The sequence below is a fragment of the Sarcophilus harrisii genome, chromosome 5 (genome assembly GCF_902635505.1).
Source record: "Sarcophilus harrisii chromosome 5, mSarHar1.11, whole genome shotgun sequence".
NCBI classification, from domain to species: Eukaryota; Metazoa; Chordata; class Mammalia; order Dasyuromorphia; family Dasyuridae; genus Sarcophilus; species Sarcophilus harrisii.
In genome coordinates, this window is record NC_045430.1 from 89,934,410 (window position 1) to 89,955,753 (window position 21,344).

The window sequence follows — 21,344 nt, forward strand, 5'->3', positions numbered from 1 at the left end:
TATAAAGAGAATTAGGTAAAAAAGTGAGTTGGGATTCTCTGATCCAAATCAAATCTTTTTACTTTATCATTCAACTACCACATCATGTTTTATCTGAAATCCGGTGATCCTTCATTCTTTGTTTTGTTTTTGTTTTTGGATTTTCTTTCTTGATGTCTTTTGATTATTTTAAATTTCCTCTCCTTTCTACCTAGCAAGGCTTTACTTTTTATAATTTTTTTTTAAAGAGAAAAAAGCAGTTTAGGAAAAAAACCAACTAACATATTAATTTATCGGATCGCATGCACAAATATTCCACACTCAGAAATTTTCTCATCTATTCTCCAGGGCCAAGTTTCTTGGTCATCATAATTACACAACATTCAATTTTGTTTTGTTTTATTTTGTCATGTACATTATTGTAGTCATATGTTATTCTCTTGGTTTTGCTTACTGTTCTGTTTCCTGTTCTGCTTTCCTGTTTATTCTGCATCAGTTCAGATAAATCAGCACATGCTTCTTCGAATATTTTTGTATTTGTCATTTCTTATGGTGAGGTAATATTCCATTGCATTCATGTACCACAATTTGCTTAGTCATTCTCCAGTCAATGAACATCTATTTTATTTTCAGTCCTTTGCTACCACAAACAGAGTTATTCTAAATATTTTAGATGTTTTTTGGGTTGGGTTTTTTTTTTTTTTTTTTTTTTGTCTTTGATTTCCCTGGACTATGTACCTAGTAGTAAGGTCTCTGGTTCAAAGGATATGGGTATAATCCACCCTCATTACTCTTTAAAAGCAAATTTTAAATAGCTTTTAAAAACAGTTAAACCAATTTACAATTCTCATTTCTCTGAAAGTCTCAACATTGCCATCTTTTGCTATCTTTTCTGGTGAACTTCAAAGTTCTTTTGATTTCCATTTCTCTTACTATTGTGGAATAATCTTTCATATGGTTGTGAATAGTTTGTTATTCTTCTTTTGATAACTACTTGTTCATATAAGTTGATCACTTATCCATTATGAAATGGTCTTGTCCATTGCGGCTTTTAGTCTTATCTGTTTGTGCTAATTTCCTATATAACTTAGATATCAGATTCTTATCAGAAATATCTGATAGAAAGATTATTTTCTCATTAAACATGAGACATTCCCTTTTTAACCTAGTTGCATTAAATTTGTCTTTCAATTTCATGTAGTTAAAATTGCCTATTTTATTTTTTGTGATCCTTTCCCCTTATTTGGTAAAGAATTCTCTTCCTGTCTTCCATAAGTTTCCCTTCTCCATTTTTTAGAATGAGTAATTTTATATTTAAATTGAGTATCCATGTGTAATCTGTAGTCTATGGTATAGGACGCTGGTGTGAACCTGTTTTATTTTTTTTTGGTCAATCTACTTTCCAGTTCTCCTAACAATTCTTGTCAAACAGGGAGTCCAATCTCAAATAGCTTATAGTTTCAGTTGTTTTTGATTCTTGCTTATTTAGTCTGTTACCCTGAATGTTTTTTTTTTCCTGTTTTTAAACTAGCATCAAAATAATTTTCATGATTAATGTCATATCATATCATACATCACATGGTATAATACAATATTGATGCAAAATCATGTAACAACATAATATAATGTATAATACAGTACTATATAATACAATATAATATATAGTACAATATGATATGATATATGAAATGGCATGATACAATGCAATATAATATAATACATAATAAACATATAATTTGAGATCCAAAAAGTACAATTTACCTTTAATTTCTACTTAAAAAATAATTTTCCTTGAAATTCCAGATCTCTTGTTCTTCTAAATAAATTTTGCTACTATTTTGTCTGACTGTGAATGCTCTATTAGTAGTCAGATTAGCCCCTATCTATGATTTAATTTACATCTTGTGCTTTTGAAGATTATGATGAAGGACTACAAATTCTGGCAGGAAATAATGTGAAATGATAACAATAACAACAATGACAATAATGAATAACATTTATAAAGCACTTTCAGGCTTGCAAAGTATTAATACAAATAGCGTCTCATTTTATTCTTATAATAATCCTGGGAAGCAAGTTCTATTATTCCCATTTTACAAACAAGAAAACTGAGGCAGATAAAAATATGTGACTAGTTCAGGGTCATAGAGCTAGTTATGATCTATCTTTGAATTCAGCCCTTCCTAACTTCCGGTATGACTTTGTCCTTTGGGCCACAAGAAGAAGGAGGCACAATGAAAAGAGAAGTTGCTTGGGTATCAGAAGTTCTGATTTCAAATCCTGCCTCTTATGATTATAACCTTGAATAAATCATCCCACCTCCCCTGTCCTCAGTTTCCTCATCTGTAAAAAGAGAGATCATCTCTAAGAACCCTCTTACCTCTTGATTTTGGGTCCTGTTAGTGACAATACCAGATCATCTGACACTAAGTCCACTTCCTTACCAGTCTTTTGGATTGTGCAGATGCTGATAACTGCCAGCAGAAGCTGTCTCCTCGCCTCCACTACAGTAACCAGATCTTGTCATTTTTCCATTTGCAACCTTTGGCATCTGTTCTCTCTTTTACTCACAAAGCTACTATTCCAGTTCAGTTCCTTATCATCTTTCCCCTGAACTATTAAAACAGTCTCTTAAGCGGTCTCTTCCTGACTCTAGTCTCCCCTCTCTAACCCAGTCTTTTTTTAGCTGCCAAAATTAAGGTGAGAATCCTGCTATGTCTATCTTCTATCTTCTAGGTTAAAATGCAAACTTTTCATTTTGGTTCCAAATTCTGCCTCCCATTTCACCTTCCAGATGTACTTCCTATCATCCCCTGTCAGACACTATCTTTGATTCTTATAAATATTGCTGTTAGCTTTCCTTGAAAACTGTTCCACTGCCTTATCTATGAAGAGTCTGTCCACTTTCCTCCTTGCCTGTCCCCTACCTCCAAACCTCTTCTTTGAATCCTTATTCTTCCTAAAGGCTCTGAAAGTTCCATCTGCTTCAGAAAACCTTCCCTGATTCCCCTTGATTGTGATTAACACTTTGTAAAGTCTTAATTTACATGTTTGCAATATCTACAAAAAAGTACATAGGATTAATTACATGGATCTCATCTCTACTAACAATTTATTGTTTTTTTTGTTGTTGTTTTTGTTTTTTTTAATAGCCTTTTATTTACAGGTTATATGTATGGGTAACTTTACAGCATTAACAATTGGCAAACCTCTTGTTCCAATTTTTCACCTCTTACCCCCCCATCCCCTCCCCTAGATGGCAGGATGACCAGTAGATAACAATTTATTGTTAATCTTAGACAATATTTGCCTCCAAATAGGATAGGATTACAAATCTGTCACTGGAAGGAACTCTTAGAGGTCAGTTAATTATATTCCCTCATTTTATAGATGAGGAAATTGAGATTTAAATTTAAGTGATTTATGCAAGATCACATACACAGTAAATGGCAGAACCAGGATTTGAAATTGGTTTTCTGAGTCCAGAGGCAGTTAGATGGTACAGTGGATAGATAAGAGTTCTGGGCCTAAAATCAGGAAGATCTAAATTCAAATTCAGCCACGTATAAGCTGGGTGATTCTGGGCAAGTTGCTTAACCTTGTTTTCCTCAGTTTCCTCATCTGTAAAATGGGCTGGAGAAGGAAATGGTAAATCATTCCAGTATCTTTGCTAGGAAAACCCCAAATGACATTACAAAGAATTGGACATGACTGAAAATGGTTGAAAAATGGCAATAACCACCTGAGTCCAGAGCCGGCATTCTTTCTCCTACATTGTTTTCCTCTTTTCTCCCTAAGCCTTCTCCATTCTTCTCTCTCTCTTGTCTTCCAGAGAGAATGTATTAGCATATGCATAAATAAAAAGAGAAGTAGATGTGCCAAACTAGACAACACAAGACTAATTATCTGTTCTTCACTTTGTCTGGAAGATGGGTTCAATTCAATTCATTGTATGCTAGAGATAAAAGAATAAATAAAACAAGCAGTCTGGGAATTCAAGAAACACACACACACACACACACACACACTCCCTCTCCCTCTCCTTTCCCCACTCCCTCTCACTCTCTGTCTTTGTCTCTCTCTCTCTCTCTCTCTCTCTCTCTCTCTCTCTCTCTCTCTCTCTTTCTGTCTTTCTCTCTTTGTCTCTTTTATTTTCTGAAGAGAGAATATAACATTTACCATTAGTAGATACAAGGTAAGTTGAGGAGTAAGAAAGACAACTTGAGAGATGAGAAAAGGTTTCCTTCATATAGGAGATAGTCTCCAAGTTTATCTTGAAAGAAGCTAAGAATTCTACAAGGGAGATATAAAGGAGGAAGCACATTCTATCCCTAAGCACACTCCACACCTCTTCCCTACTTCCCCTTCTGGATTTCTTCCTTTCTCTTCTGTTCTCCACTTGAGTTTCTTCTATCTTCCTTCTTTATTTTCTCTGAGTCTTTTCCATTTTTCTTTTTTTTGGTTCTTTCTGTTTCCTCTTCCAACCTTCTCTGTTTATTCCCAGTGTCTCATCCATTCTCCTGCTCATTCTTTTCCTAGAACTCTTCCATCTTCCTCCCTTATCCATTCCAAGAAGACTCCATCTTTGTCCAAATCCCTTTATTTCATCCACTTTCACTTTTCTCTTTAGGTATATTTCTATTCCTCTTATTAATCTGTCCTACTTAGGGGAGGGTGAAACTTGCTCTTTGTGAATTGGTTTTTAAGACATTCTCCATTGGAGACAGAAATGGCAAACCTTTCCAGTATCTTTATCAAGAAAACACCATCAGCAGTAGGGACCATGGGTACATGATGCTCTGAACTACCAATACCGCAATGATAATTTAAGTGGGGGTAGAAATCTGTATTGAAAAAAGGTGGGAACACAAATTTATACATAATGGCTTGTATGCCCCACAATGATCCTTCACACAGGAGTTCTAATTTAATCAATCAGCAAGCATTTATTAAGTACCTACTATATGCCAAACCTTGTGCTAAGTGCTGGCAGTACAAAGACAAAAAGCAAGGGGAAACAATATGCAGCAATATACAAAATAGATTCAAGATAATTTGGGGGAGGAAGATGTGAGTATCAGGAGAGGTTTCATGTAGGAGGTGGCACTTGACCTGAACCTTAGAGGAAGTCGAGATTTCTAAGAAGTAGAATTAAGGAGTTAGTATATTCCAGGCATGGAGGGCAGCTGGTACAAAGACATGAAGGTGGGAGATGGTGTATTATATGTGGGGAACATTAATGAAGGCTGTTTAGGATAGTGAGAGTTAGAACTGGGAAAGACCTTAATCTCTCTGTACAGGAGTTTTTATAATTTTTTGTTTGTGCATGGACCCTTTCACTGATATGATGATATTTTCATTTTCAAAGAGGAACAATGATATCACATGTCTGGTCCCCCCAAATGACTTAGATTCACAATAGACAATAGATAATATTTGCTTCCATATATGATAAGATAATAAGTAGAGTGCTGGGAGGAACTCCTAGAGGTCAGCTAATTACAGCCCTTCATTTTATAAATGAGGAAATTGAGATTTAAATTAAGGTGAATTATTCCAGGTCACGTAGATAGTAAATGGCAGAATCAAGATTTGGATTCGGTTTTTTGAGTCTAGGGGCAGCTAGATGGCATAGACATCAGCCTCTATTTCCCTTCCAGGGTCATCTAAGTCCAATGGCAAAACAAAAATCAAGACACCTGGTGATGGCCCAGGATGCAGTGGATAATTTTGGTATCTTTGCTGTCTGACTAACTCCAGGCTCTCCACAGGCCACTGGAACAAGTTGTTCTCATTCCACAAGTCTTCCATGCTTGGGGGTAGACATCCCACTAATTCACTGACCAGTTTGAGGTCTATTGGATACCCCCAAGACAGTTTTATCAGGGTGTAGCTTTTGCACGTACTATAGGTTCTTGGAATCATAAGTGAAAGTTGGATGAAGATGGACGCCAAAGGGGCTCAGAAAATCCTCATATCGTAGGTGCTGGTTCTCTACAAACACCTCATATATACAAATTCCTTTACAAGGGAAACCAATTATATTGAAATACAATTATTAAAATATTTTTAAAAACCAAGTTTACACAGCACAGATTAAGAACCCTTCATAGAACCCTTTATATAGTCTAATTCACTTTACAGGTGAGAAAACTGAGGCCCAAAGAGAGGTTAAGCGATTGTTTAAAGTTATATAAATAGCAGAACCAGAATTTAACATAACTTCTGATTTTCAATTAGAACTCTTTTTGCTCTGTCAACCTGCTCTCTCTTTATCACTCAACAACTGGTAAATAGGTGAGGATTCCCCATTTTCCTCAAATGATAATGGGACATTTTCTTTTTCTCAGTGATTAAGATACCTTAGCTTCTCTTTAACAGCTTGCTCTCTTGGGAATGGGCCACGTAGCCCACTCAGGGGAAATCATCCCACACTGATGAGAGCATTCACCTCACCAAAGCTGAGACTGCTTGCAGACCCTTGGCTCTGTCCCCCCTGACCCCAGAGATGGAGCTATGGACCTGGAAAGGAACTTTCAGGAGGAAAAAGCAACAATTTCATCCCCTTAACTTGATTCCCTCAGAGGAGTATTGGTCTTTGGGCTAATTACTCTATGACAGCAAGTTAATTAGATAAGAACCAAATTATATGAGCAAGGCTTGCAAGCCCAGCAATTTGAGCGTTTCATGTTGTTTCAGAGATGAGGAGGCTCAGCAGAGAGAAAATGATTTCTTGCTTCCAGGCAAACCAAACCCACGAATTAATGCCTGGACTGCCCTTTTAGGGAGCTAGCCCTATATAAGGGGAATAGGTGGCCATCTCTCACACCACTGAGCTGGGACTTCCAGGCTTTGCCTTCCTCTTGCTGCCTCTGAGAGCCACTTCTACCAGCAACATGAGCCGCCAATTCAATTGCAAACCAGGAGTCTATTCCAAGGGAGGCTTCAGTGGCTGCTCAGCCGTGCTTTCTGGGGTTACCGGCAGCAAACTGGGCAGCTCATCCTCTTACCAGGCAAGAAGCAAAGGGCTTGGGGGAAACTTTGGCAGTAGAAGCCTCTACAGCCTTCGAGGGAGCCGGAATATCTCATTCAATGTGGCTGGCGGAAGTGGATTGAGCGGATCTTATGGATTGGGCAGGAATCGTCCCAGCGGCTTTGCTGGGAGCATGTTTGGCAGTGTGGCCCTGGGACCTACATGCCCAGCGGTGTGCCCTCCTGGGGGCATTCATCAGGTGACGGTTAATGAGAATCTCTTGGCTCCCCTTAATGTGGAACTGGACCCTGAGATCCAGAGAGTGAGGACCCAGGAGCGGGAGCAGATGAAAGCACTCAATAACAAGTTCGCCTCTTTCATTGATAAGGTGAGTTTGACCTAACTTGGGGGCAAGGGACTTGTTGTTGAAACAGGTGTAGCAGGAAGATCTTAGACTTTTGGAGGGACTTCTCAAACAAAGGAATAGTTGTTGCATTTAATGAAAATGTGTCCCAGCAAAAGTTTTTTCTTTTTGTTTTTAATAAAAACATTTCTAGGGAGAATATGAAAGCTAGATCTGGATTATCTCAGCCCTTATATAGAACCTTGTCCTGAGAATCAGGAAGGGGGAGAGCTAATTGGAAAAAGAAATGTGGACTTTAATGTTCTCTTGGTACCAAGATTCAGCTACAGGGCCTTTGTAGAGAAAAGTGGATGAGAAACAGCCATTCTCTCTCATAGCCTTCCTAGAAAAATCAAGAAAGCATTCCAGCTGTGTCTCTTTTCATGGGACCTAGCATTTAAGCCATATCCTCTCAAGCCACATTTCTACGGAGCATGAGTTTCAATGAATTAGCCATGACCTCAGGGAAAGGTAAGGGGAGAGGGCTATGAAGAAGTGTAAGGTGTCTGCTATAATGGACCATAAAGGATCATCTGGTCAAACCATCCCTTTGCCTCCCAAGCAGGTACCATAGTCCATATTTTTATGAATAAGACTTCAAGTGCTTAGTGACTTGTCACACTCTAGGGGAGGCGATATAGGAATCCTGGTCTTTTGTTTTCTAGACAGAGCCCTGTCCCCTTTACCAGAGAAGAGGGAAAAAATAAGAATTTATATAGCACCCAATAATATGCCACATTAAGTGCTTTTTGCTTCTCACAAGAACCTTAGGAGGTAGGTGCCTTTATTATCCTCATTCTAAAACTGAGGAAACTGAGGCAAATATACCCAGTAAATGTCTGAGAGCAGATGTCAATTCAGTTCTTCTTGATTCCAATCTGCTGCCCCACCAGCTGCCTCCAGCTCCCAGCAATAAGCCTTTGTAATAATGTGCAAGTCAGGATAAAATCTGTAGGTCCGAAGGTCATCCATTGGTCTATGTTCAAACTCAATCCTAACTTTGCCAACACTGGCTTCTTGAATCCTGTGGGCTCTTAGGCTTTTTACTTCTGACAGTAAGCCTATTGCCTGCTAGTTAGCCTTGGCCCTTCTCCTATACCCAATTAGTAAAGGTTCTGAAAGAAATCTCCTTCTGAACGGGAGGGTGGCAAGCCATCTGGGTGAGACAAACCCTGTGGGGGCAGGAAGTTCTGGAACCAAGGAAAATGAACCTGAGCATCTCTCATGATTAAGAGAGAGAAGCTAGACAATCCCCAAATTATTTTAAATTAACAACTGAGTGTATACCTCTAATAGAAGCCGTGCATCCTCCAGATCAGACAGCTGGTAGGGATTTCAATTTCAGTTCATCAGCCAAATGTTCCCAGCAAGCCAGACACTTAACACCGTGGAAGTCCTTGGAGCTTAGCCTATACTGGGCCAAGTTGGCTTTGGGGTTAATTTTCAGCAGCTGGAGAAATCCTCTTGGGAGCTCAGGAAATGAGATACTTGGTGGATTGAATGGCATGAAAGGAAGGGCAGCATGGTGTGATGGAAAGAGTTCTAGATTTCTCATCTGAGCTGAATTGCAGTTCTTTGATTAATATCCTTAATTCATTTTTTACTGGGCTTCTGTTTCTCATCCATATTATGAAGGAGTTAGACCATGATAGCTACAAATCTCTTCCAAATCTAAAATATGCTTACCAAAATAAACAAAAATAAATAGATATGTGAAGATTAGAATTTTTATGGATTATTTTTAATCATAGACAAGATAAGAATGCTAGATATTATATAAAAGAAACCATTTAGCTCAATCCCCTTATTTTATAGTTGGGGAAACTGAGTCCAAGTGAAGCAAATTGAGTAATATCAATGTTAAATCCTAGTTTGAAGCTCTTCTCTAATCTCCAGCCCCACCATCTATGTGCCTCCTAGTGTACTACTAGTGCCTCTGGAAATAGAAAATAAACCAAAAAACCAATACCCAATGTACTCTCCTCTTTTCTCTCAATCTTTGACTTTTACTAAAGTAAAAGAAAGGCAAAGAGCCTCAATATATATGTTTTACATGAAAGGGGAACTAAAACAAATAGTAAAATGACATGTGGGAATCACCAATGAATTTAAATTACTCAGGCATGGGATTTATGGGGACCACTGAGCTAAGGTTTCTCCCCTAGAAGTTAAAGAGAGGCACATAGTGTTTTGAGGGACTGGGACAGATATCCTCTTGTTTGCTTCAGCCACCCTTACAACCCAGATAAATGGAATCTCCTCAATTCGGTTCTAACTTCTGGGGTTGGGTTCTAGGTGCGCTTCTTAGAACAACAGAACCAGGTACTCGAGACCAAGTGGAACTTACTACAACAGCTGGACCTGAGCAATTGCAAGAACAACCTGGAGCCCATTTATGAGGGCCACATCAGCAATCTGAGAAGGCAGCTGGAGACCCTGTCAGGGGACAGGGTGAGACTGGACTCAGAGCTCAGGAACTTAAGGGATGTTGTGGAGGATTTCAAGAAGAGGTGAGAAGGGAGATGATCCACATGGACTGGATATCTGGGCCCAGGAGACCAAATTCAATCCTGTAGAACTGAGCTAATTTGGGACAGATAAGGGCTTTTTAATCAGTTTCTGCAAGGGAAACTTGAGCTGCTTAGGGGGTGGGAGAAGGCTAGCAATGCTTCTAGAGATAATCCTTTATTAACATCGTATAAGATTCCAGCATTTCCTAGAAGGACTGGCCTAGCTTGACATAGGGAGATATCTATCCCTCCCTCTTTCTCTCTATTTTTCTGTGTCTGTCTGTCTGTCTGTGTGTCTGTCTCTTTCTTTCTCTCTCTGTCTCTTTCTCTGTGTGATTCTCTGTTTCTGTATCTGTGTCTGTGTCTTTGTCTCTGTCTCTCTTTCTGTCTCTTTATCACATACACATACACACACACATACAAATTCATCTGTTGGGCCTATATATTGTTATGATCAACTCTGTTCTATGCTTATATATAGAACCTGATGATCCTAAGATAGAGAAGTCACATGGAATCACTGGATTAGGAGCTCCTTTGAAATGTTTGAATATTTGCCATTAGTTGTGACACTATAATATTCCATTGTGTTCATTTATTGTAATTTGTTTAGCCATTCTTTAATCAATTCCTTGCAACTACATAGGCAGTTCTTTGAAATCACAAAAAAATATTATTCTGATACCTTGATATACAGGGTACTTTAGTTTCTTTGAATTCCTTTAGGGATATGACTTAGCAGTGGAATCTTTGCTTCAAAGGCTCTAGACATTTTAACATCTTCACCTATCCATTTGGTTTTAACCATAATTCCAAATGGTCTCATAGAATGATCGGGCCAATTCATTAATCTGTGTGTCTGTTTCCTTATGGATTTTTCAGTACTTTTTCCTTCTTTTACCATCTTTTCCAATTTTCTGAGTGTCAGGTAAGCCTCAGAATTGTTTTGATTTGCATTTCTTTTATTCATAGTTATTTGGAGTAATTGTTCCTATGGTTTTTAATAGCTTGCAATTTTTTTGAGAACTGTTTCTACATAATCTTATTGAGTTCATAACTTATAGAGAAGGGGTTCTTGGTCCTTTATATTTGTGTAAATTCTCTAAATGGTTTGGATATCATACCTTTATTGGAGACATTTGAAGAAAAGATATTTTTCACAAATGACTTAAATTTTTTGATCTTAGCAACATTGATTTTATTCTTGCAAAACCTTTTAATTTAATATAATAAAAATTATTCATTTTATTTTTTGTGATCTCTAATCCATTTTTGATTAAGAATTTTCCCCTAAAATTTGGTTTTGCAAGGATGAATGTTGAAAACTATCTTGGCATGCACTTTGAAAAATAAAAATCTATTATTAAAAAAAGAATTCTCCCATAGCCATAGACATTAAAGAAATTGCCACTTTTCCTCCAATTTTTTTTTAATGATGTGGCCCATTGATTTAAACTGAGAGCCCATTTGAAACTTATTGTGCCATATGGTGTAGCATACTAGGCTAGATCTATTTATATGAATATAATTTTAGTTGTGAATAGAGCCTAGTTTCCACTTCCTTTTGTGTCTCCTAGGAATGTGGGTAGTCCTCTGCAATAAAGGCATTCTAGAAAGTATGTATTAAAGTATATAGCTAGGTTGTATAGTTGAATAAAGTGCTAGATTTGGAGTCAGGAAGCCTCATTTTCCTGAGTTCAAATCTGGCCTCAGACACTCATTAGCTGTGGCCAAGATACTTAACCTTTTTATCTCAGTTCCTTCATCTGCAAAATAAGTTAGAGAAGGAAATGGCAAACCAATCCAGTATTTTTGCCAATAAAACCCCAAATAGAGTTGGGAAGAGTTGGACACAGGTAAAAACAAATAAACAATAAAAGAAAGTATAATTCACCTATAAGCTATCCCCCTTTCAGGTATGAGGAAGAGATTAACAGGCGAACAGCTACTGAAAATGAATTTGTGCTGCTCAAGAAGGTGAGTTGTAGAGGCCTTGGAGGTCTTGGGTGGATTGACATCTCCCTTTATGTCCTCCTTTATGTCATTCAACTTGAACTATTTTGGGACCAATAAGGAATAGAGGTAGAGAGAGGTCAGGATGAAAACTCTAAAAAAGAGAAAGCTTTTACAGAAAGTGAAGATAGAAATGGAGATGGTGGTAAAGGAGGAGGAGGAAAATGATTTCAGAAATATTTTTAAGCATGTGAAGATTGTCCTAAAGCAGGGGTTAATCTGGAATTCATGAATAGATTTCAGGGCATCTATGAACTTGGATGGGGAAAAAATACATCTTTATTTTCATTAACCTCTAACTAAAATTTAGCATTTTGTGCAAGTATTTAAAACATTATTCTAAGAAAGGTTCATAGGCTTCAACAGTCTACCGAAGGGAGAAGGTCCATGATACAAATACCTATACCCTAGCTTGCCTAGGCTACCAAAGAGTTTGTATTTTCCCTGAGAACCAGAGGAAAGAGACTTCCATTGCAGCAAGAAGTACCTGGATTAGACTACAAGGGGGATTTCTAAACTATCAATAATATTAAGAAGGTAACTGGGGACATCCCTTCCTAGAAAAGAATACCCTATCAAATACAGAGACCTATAGTCTTATACTTTTCTAAATATTCCATAATATGTGTGGGGCTGCTAGAGAACCTTTACCATTTCCTCCTTCTTTGAAACCTAGCATTGGAGAAGAATCCCAGTTCTCTCTCTTGATAATGGGTGACTGGAGCTTAAGAAGAAGTCTAGCTTACAGGCTTGGACAATTGGACAATATTTTTTTTTGGGGGGGTGTCTCTCCTAGGACGTGGATGCTGCTTACACGAATAAGGTAGAGCTGCAAGCCAAAGTAGAATCTCTGGACCAAGAGACCAAGTTCCTGAAGTGTCTATATGAAGCGGTAAGTCTTCACTACAGACAGTGTTCTTGAGAGTTCTCCTTTCTCTGAGACTGCATGAGAAGCAATGAGGGGAAGTAGACTCTAGTTTGAAATAAGGAAACATTTTCTAATAATCAGACCTATCTCTAAGTGGAATGAGTGGTTGAATGATCCCTTCTCAGGGATCTTATTGAAGGAATTCTCTCAGATAAGAACCTTGTGTCCAATGAGGTTTCACATGTACTATGTTGTGCTGGATGCCAAAGTTACAAAGACAGCTAGAACATAGAAACTGCTTTTAGGAAATTTACACCTGAAGGTGGAGTGATGGGAGCATATACACAAATCAACCAATGTTCTAGAGCAGTGATTTCTAATTATTTTTTAAAAAATCACATATCTCTTCCAAAAATGTTTGAGTATGTATATTCAATATATGTGTATTTGTTCATTTATAAGTTTCATATATACATATATGCAAAGATAGTTCATTTTTCATAAATCTTACAAAAAACTAGAAATTTAAAAAGGGTAAGATAAAAAATAAAATAATACTTGATTTTTGATTCAATGAGAAGCCACTGGAGTTTACTGAGCAGGAGAGTGACATGGTTAGACCTGCAACTTTAGGAAAATTTCTTCGACAATAGGGCAGAGGATGAATTAGATAGGGGAGAGATTTAAGCAAGAAGACCAATTTGGGTAGTCCAGGAGACTTCAATTATTACAGCAGTCTAGGTGAAGTGATTGAATATCTCAGCTACTTGTGGTGGCTCTGTGATCAAAGAGGAGGAGACAGATTCCAGAGATTTGGAGGTAGAAATGACAAGATGTGGCAAATAATTGGATATGTGGAGTGAGTGAGGAATCAAGGATGACACCAAGTTGATGAACTTGGTGATGGAGTATATGGTGACTGAAGTAAGGATGAGTTTGGGTGACTTAAAGAATAATATTTATTTCATTGTAATAGGGAAGTTTGTAAGAGGACTGGATTTGAGAAAAAGATAATGTTGTCCGATCTGGGATCATTTGAAATCCACACTTTCCTGATCATTTTGTGCCTCTTTGCTGCCTATTTGAGAGGAGAGCAGTGTTTCTTGAAGTATTTGTATGGGGTCTTAGTAGGGGAACTAATCTTTTATGAATTATTCTTTGGAAGGAGAGAGCACCTAGGGTTCTGGTCTTTAGACGTTGTGCAGTAGCCTAGGTACCTGGGGAAAATGTATACTTGACAACCTTGGAGAAGCATTTCTCCTCTAATGATGGGAGATGAATAGAGGCTGGAAGGGAAGAACTCTTTTTGAAGGCAATGAAGAATTGGACCAATGGCCTTTTAGACAAAGTATATTTTTTGACCTTTAATGGGGCAGAAGGAAAATTGCTTCCTGGAATTTATTTTACCTCTTTAGGAGAGGGGTCATTCAACCTTGCCCCATAAGAGGGCTCTCACTCTGAGATTATCTTTGTACCCATGATAGGAGATTGCTCAGATCCAGTCCCACATCAGTGACACATCTGTCATCCTCTCCATGGACAACAACCGAGACCTGAACTTGGATAGCATTATTGATGAAGTCAGAGACAAGTATGAGGAGATTGCCATGAAGAGCAAGACTGATGCTGAGAACCTGTATCAGACCAAGGTGAGTCTGGGGGTATCTCTGAGGAGCACTGGCTTCAATCAGCATAGAGATATGTCATCTGTGTTCCAACGAGCATGCTAACATTTTCTAGGGGCAAGAAGAAAGGGTTTGAGCTGCCTTTCTATCATATTACACCCTCTGCAAGTCACCAATAATCCCTAGACACATTTTTCTCTCCCCCAGGATCTTCTCTGACATGGAACCATGTGGGTTTCTCTAGCCTAGAAAGCAAGGTTTCGAACTCTTGTGGCGAAGAGAACAATGAATTTGTGGTTCTGGGGGTTTGAGAGCCATTCTTTGACTTCTAACATTCACAGAGAATCAAAGTGCTGAGATTCAATCAGTAGCCACTGATCCAAGATCAAAGAATCAGTTTCAATTCAATTCAATCAGCATTTGTTAAGCAATTTTGCCTGTTCAGAGCACCATGCTAGGAATTGACAGAGATATAGAGACCAGATACTTTTCCTGCCCTAATGGAGCTTGCAGGCTAGTGGGAGTGGGAGAAGAGAAACCCACATAGAAAACTAAAACACAAACTATTATGTAAAAGGCACAGAAAAAAGTGTTATGGGATGTCTGAGAGTCATGTTTGTTCCTGACTAGGGGACTCAGGAAATTCTTCCTAGAGGAGGAGGTGGTGTTTAGGCTATTTTAAAGAATGGGTAAAAAATTCAACAAGTTAAAAGGATGGCATTTGCAGGTGGATGTGAATTTTTCCCTTAAGTCTTAGAGTTTCCAAATCCTATTGGACCTTCAAATTTTTCTATTTTATCTGACTGTCTCAAAGAGCCTCCCTTGTCTGGACATAAATACCATTTTTATTAGGCTTTCTGCCTCATTTTCCTAAACTCATAGTCCTCAGTTTGTTTTCCAAGCGCGAATTTATCTATATAATGTGAACCCCATAACTGCAAAGATGGCAGAGAGAGGAGAGCATAGGACTCAGGGAAAAGAGAAGGATCAGGAAAAATGTTTGTCAATGAGTTCTGCTTTGGGATCTCAAGTTCCAGGAACTGCAGTTGGTGGCCGGCAGACATGGAGACGATCTCAAGCAAACCAAGAATGAAATCTCAGAATTGAGCCGGCTCATCCAGAGGCTTCGCTCAGAGATTGAAAATGTGAAGAAACAGGTGAGGAGAATTGACTGCTGCTGATCCAATGGCCAGTTGCTGGAGGGGGAGGAGCTGGATTTAATAATCAAGTGTCCTGACTCTCTTATTCAACAGAGAATGTGTCACTGGAGTCAGGGTCTCAAATTGTCTTTAGGGATTAATTACATTAGAATTTGCGAAGATTAAGGAGGAAGAAAAATAACTCTTCAAATACTGATGGAAGAAGCCACATAAGCAGATTTTTAAATATTAGAGCTTGAGGGGAGGTATACTCTATCCATATTAAGGAAGCAAACAGATGGATTCCTTCTTCCCTCCCTTCCTTCCTCTCGTCCGTCTTTCCTTCCTTCCTTCCTTCCTTCCTTCCTTCCTTCCTTCCTTCCTTCCTTCCTTCCTTCCTTCCTTCCTTCCTTCCTTCTTTCTTTCCTTCCTTCCTTCCTTCCTTCCTTCTTTCCTAGTGCATGGCTCTAGAATCATAATACATGGATCTAAGTGTTATCCTATGCAACCCCTAATTCTACAGAGAAGACTGAGATCTAACTTTAATGGCGAGGACTCCAGGCAGGAATTTAGAGTTGGAGTTAGGGTTAGTTTAGGAGGATGCTCAGTAGTAGGATGACATAATCCATAAAAGGGACCCTTGAACATGCCATTACTCTAAGTCTATCATCACAAATGACAGAAGAGGATGAAAGAGGCTTCCATTATAGCAGGAGCAATTAAGTGAATGGTTTTTCATAATATCTAAAGCTGGAAAGGTCCTTAAATAGCACTTGTCACAGTCTCTCATTTCGCAGGAAAGTAAGATCCAAAGAGGTTTGCCAAAGGTCACACAAGTAATTTGTAGTAAGTAGCAGTATTAAGTGCTGGGATTTGAACCTAGGACCTCTGACTCCAAGACTCTAATTTTTTCTGCTAAACATCCCTCCATCTGACTTCAAATCTAAAGCTCTTTTAAAGAATTTTTTTGGCCGATTGGAAAACCAAATGAGAAAGTGTCATCTCAAGGATTTGTTGGCATCTCTTTCCCGGGAAATTTTTAGGAATGGAAAGTATGGTTAAGGAAGAGAGAGTTGCCCAAAAGTAAAAGGTTGAGTTGGATATCTCCTTTGTCCCAGAGCCTCCCCAAATCTTCTGACACTTTAAATTCTATCCTGCAGTGCTCTAATCTGGAGCTTGCCATTGCTGATGCTGAACAACGAGGAGACAGTGCTCTGAAAGATGCCCGGGCCAAACTGGAGGAGCTGGAGAGTGCCCTGCATAGTTCCAAGGAGGAGTTGGCCCGCCTGTTGCGGGAATACCAGGAACTGATGAGTGTCAAACTGTCTCTTGATGTTGAAATTGCCACCTACAAGAAGCTATTGGAAAGTGAAGAGTGCAGGTAAGGCTTAATTTCCATATGTAGATGAATTAGTGCTGGGAAGCACAATTTACATTCAGGAAGAAAGGAATGAGAAAAAGAAATCCACTTTAATCTGGTGATGATATTTAAATTTTCAGAGGAAGGGCATAAGAACCCTTACCTTCAAAGGGAGGCAGGAAATTATGGTTTATTGGTTTGGGATTCAGGGGTAATGTTTACATTTTCTAAAAAATGGTAGGTTGCAATTCAGTTCACCAAACATACAATTATGTGCAAGTCCCTTCTTTAAGTTCCAGTGATATTAGGACAAAAAGAAGCAGTTCCTGGTCTCAAGCAGACTATAATCTATTAAGAGATAGAGAGGTAGGGAGAGAAACTCTTAGAAGAGGAAGCTCTTTCATTTTTTTAATTACTTATTTTCTTTTTTAAATAGTATTTTATTTTTTTAAATACATTTAAAGATAGTTTTCAACATTTATTTTTATAAGGCTTTGTATTACAAATTTTTCTCCCTCCCTCTCTTATGCTCCCTCCCCAAGACAGCAATCAATCTGATATAGGTTAAATATGTGCAATTCTTTTAAACATATTCCCATATTTTTCATTTTGTGCAAGAAAAATCAGACCAAACTGGAAAAAACTACAAGAAAGAAAAAAAAAAAACAAACAAAAGTGGAAATACTATGCTTCAATCCATATTCAGTCTCCATAGTTCTCTCTGTGGATGTGGATGACATTTTCCATTCCAAGTCTTTTGGAATTGCCTTGAATCACCATAGTGTTGAAAAGAGCCAAGTCCAACACAGTTGAACATGTTGCTATGTACAATATTCTCTTGGTCCTGGGAAGCTCTTTTTAAAAATTCAAGTTAGCATCTTCTCTACAACTTAGAAGAATCTTTGATAGTTTGCCAAGAATACTGACAAATTATGGGACTTGCCCAGGTTGAGATAGCCAATATGGATGACACCACACTGTGTTATGACATGTACACAGATAAGAATAGTGAAAGTAAAACCAGAGGTGGAGAATACTGAGGTTTGTGTGGAGCGAGTGGGAAATCAAGAACAACTTCCCAGAAGAGAAGGCTTTTGTCTGAGAAGTTTCTGAGAGATGAAGATTGAGCATATTCCAGACCTGGGGAGGTTAGAGAGTGACCTAAAGTAAAATGAATTGCTAAATGGATGTCTACGGATCTCTGCTACAGAGGTGGTACCTAATGATCCATTTGGTCCTGATAGTGTTAAAAGCAACATGTGGTTAAGTCAGTTATTCTGAATGACTCAGATACTTCTCAGACCAGTAGGATGGGGTTGTAAATATTTCTTCTTGGATTTTTATTTATCTTCCAAGGAGAGTTTGGAGAAGAGGCTGTTGATTAGAAGACTGACCAATTCTATTCTTTTTTTCTTTATAGAATGTCTGGAGAATTCCCATCCTCTGTCAGCATCTGTAAGTATCTTGAATTATTGAAATTATGGGATGTAAAACCCTGTGAGATAGGGAGTGCAAATCAGCAATACAATTTTGCTGATGTAGAAATTGAGAAAAAAAGAGATGAGTCACTTGTTCAAGATCAGCCAACCAGTTAATGGAAGTCAGGACAAAAACTCAAATCACACTAAGTGTAGAGCTAGGTTTACCAGACCATTTTACCTTTGCTTCAGGAGAATTTACAGTCAGGTATTTCTGTACCACTTCTACATAAACACTTTGAAAAACTTAAGTCTCTAACTAGATATAAGTTTTAGTTATGGCTAGTACTGTTACTAGAATATTACTATGTTATGACTGGAGGGAAAGGAGAGAATGGAGACAGAGCCAGGAAGTCATCTAGGAGATTACATGAAGAGAACAAATAGTTTTTCTGTCATCTAAAAAAAAAGTCAAGACCAGAGGAATAAATGGAACTGTGTTGAGGGCAAATTATTGTAAAGGAATAATCAGAAGGCCATGGTTAAAGACTGGATAGGTGAGAACTCTTGTAGAGACCAAGAAAGTCTATTCTTTAGATCCTTTCCTGGTGAAAGGGAGAATCCTTCAGATGAACTATTTTTCCAGCCTAATATTGATTTGTGAACTGACCTGTAAGGGGCAGACACAGGTCTGAGAGGGCTAAAGTGAAAGGGCTCTGAGAATTGTTAGCATGATCTTGAACAAGTCAGATGAAAATAATGTTCTTACAGGCTTTAGCTCCCAGAATTGTGGTGAGAGAAGTTATATACTTTAGAACATTCTGCAAATGTTATATAGACAAACATGTCTTTGTTCTGGCCTGGGGCCCTGGGGAAGGACATGTCCTCCATGACAAGTCTCTCTAACGCCATGGCTCTCTTCTTGCAGCTGTCATCAGCAGCACCAGTGGAAGCAGTGGTTACGGCTACCGGCCAAGCTCTGTCAGTGGCGGCTATTTGGCTTCCAGTGGGACCTGCCTTTCTGGGGTCTGCCCGACACGTACCAGGGATGGCAAGAACCAAGGTTCCACTGTTGGTGACTACAAGGATGCCCTGAGCAAATCCTCTACCCTGGGTTCTCCCATCAAGAAAACCAGCCGATAGATGCTCTGCAATGTGTTCTCCTGCTGACTGTCATCACTGGTCACTACTGTCTCAGCCCTTCATGTCATACATCTCTGCCCCAAACTGCTTGTCCTGGGACACCACCATCTTTTTGTTTTCCTAAGTCCTTAGCCTTCTCAAATCTGTCTGGTCCTGGGACTACACTGGATTCCTAAACTGCTTCTTTTATTTCTTGCCCCTCTTTCTTGTGCCTGTCATTTAATCCCCCAGACCCACCGCCAAGTCCATACCGGCCATACCCTGGATACATTTCCTGTCTGCTGGCCCCCTCTTTGCTCTTGTCTCTGGCTTTAGACTGCAACTGGAACTTCAGCTGTTATGGAGCTCCTTCTCTCTGGATCTGCAACAGACCCACTGGTCCTGAGACTCCTGGGGCTCAGGAGTCAGATAGCAGATGCCCTCCTATTCTAACTCCTGTCTTGACCATCCACTGATTCTGGACTTAGAAAGGGTAAAAAGAGCCAGGAGTGACTTAGTCATCCCTTGTTTAAACTAACCTGGTTCACTTTTAGCTATATTAAGTGCAGTCCAGATCCATGGAAAGCTTTTCTGTCTTCATTCTCTTATAAGCAGAATCAGAAGCAAATATATCCATTTCATTGGTTTTCCCCAGCTTTCTTTCATTCCGACTTTCTAACATATCTCAATAAATAGCAAAATCAATATTATTTGGTCTCTGAGTGTTTAAAATGCAACATTTCTGTATTCACTCATCTACAAAAACATGAGTATACAAATGCACATAATGAATGTACACAGACATGCACATATGAACACATACATATATGAAAACACATGACCACACATGGGAAGAAATGCATACATGTATCAACACATATCATATACAAATATACATATTTGCATCTATTTTCACATATAATAACACACAAATGAAAAACATATACATTTACTAACATGTTAATACTAACACAGAAAAATATATTATTGCTTATGTGCATATACATTTACACAGCACATATAAGAATATACAGGTAAATGTACAATGATGTATATTTATTTGCTTACATATGCAAAAACACACACGACACATGCATCCACATGTAATGAATGCATAGATTCACCTCTATACACATAGATACAAGATACAGTGCACATATATACACACACAACAATACACAAAAAATCCATATACTCTTTCATATACTTGCATTTTTGCAGATTCATGCTCACAAACACATGCAAATATGTATATATCTGTGTATGCATACATATATGTAGATAACCTGTGCACTTGGCTACTCCCAGAAGGGGTGGTACATGTTATATACACACACTTACTCTGCCAAACTGCCTCTGGAGTAGTAAAAATGAAAACACCAAGTTAAAAGTGTTCTGGGAGATTATGAAATCCAGGGAAAGTGGAGTCATTTAGGATTCCGTTTGGGAAGGGTTCCTGAAGGGATGAAAGTAGGGTCCTTCAGAAGGACAGTCAAGTAGTTCTAGGGGTGGAAGGGGTACAAAACAGCAATTTGCAACAGTGAATATGGAGGTGGAAGTTTTGGAAATATTATCATTTAATAATAATAAGATGGGCAGGGAAGGCTGTAAAGTTTTTCTGGAATTTTTCAAGAAAATGTCATGGTTAAACTGAGGCCTGAGGAAAGAGAAAGGACTTAGATGACCATGACCTTCCCTTTCACTGTCACTTTTCAGATGGGAGTGAACATGGGGAGGAGGTAGAAGGGAGGGTCTTCGGAGTGGGTAATGGGGAGGTTCTATTTTTACATTCTAGGATAATAAAACAAAATCTTAAAGATAAGTAAAACCTTAGATCTCCACCCCTCCCCACCATTTATCTTTTCTAAATAAAGAAATTGAGAAGTTTGGTGTTTTGCCTAAAATCATAAAGTCATATAGGAAAGTAAGAGGCA

At 38.5% G+C, this 21,344-nt stretch overlaps 1 protein-coding gene across 1 annotated transcript; it reads left to right on the plus strand.

Annotated features, from left to right (window-relative positions):
* Positions 1-6,797: 6,797 nt before the first annotated feature.
* LOC111719972 (keratin, type II cytoskeletal 71-like) lies at positions 6,798-20,111 on the plus strand. Its single transcript, XM_031937825.1, has 9 exons — positions 6,798-7,340; positions 9,651-9,865; positions 11,782-11,842; positions 12,675-12,770; positions 14,231-14,395; positions 15,403-15,528; positions 16,671-16,891; positions 18,291-18,325; positions 19,217-20,111. The coding sequence occupies exons 1-9, from the start codon at positions 6,876-6,878 to the stop codon at positions 19,429-19,431; spliced, it is 1,599 nt and encodes a 532-aa protein (XP_031793685.1). The 5' UTR covers positions 6,798-6,875; the 3' UTR covers positions 19,432-20,111.
* Positions 20,112-21,344: the final 1,233 nt, after the last annotated feature.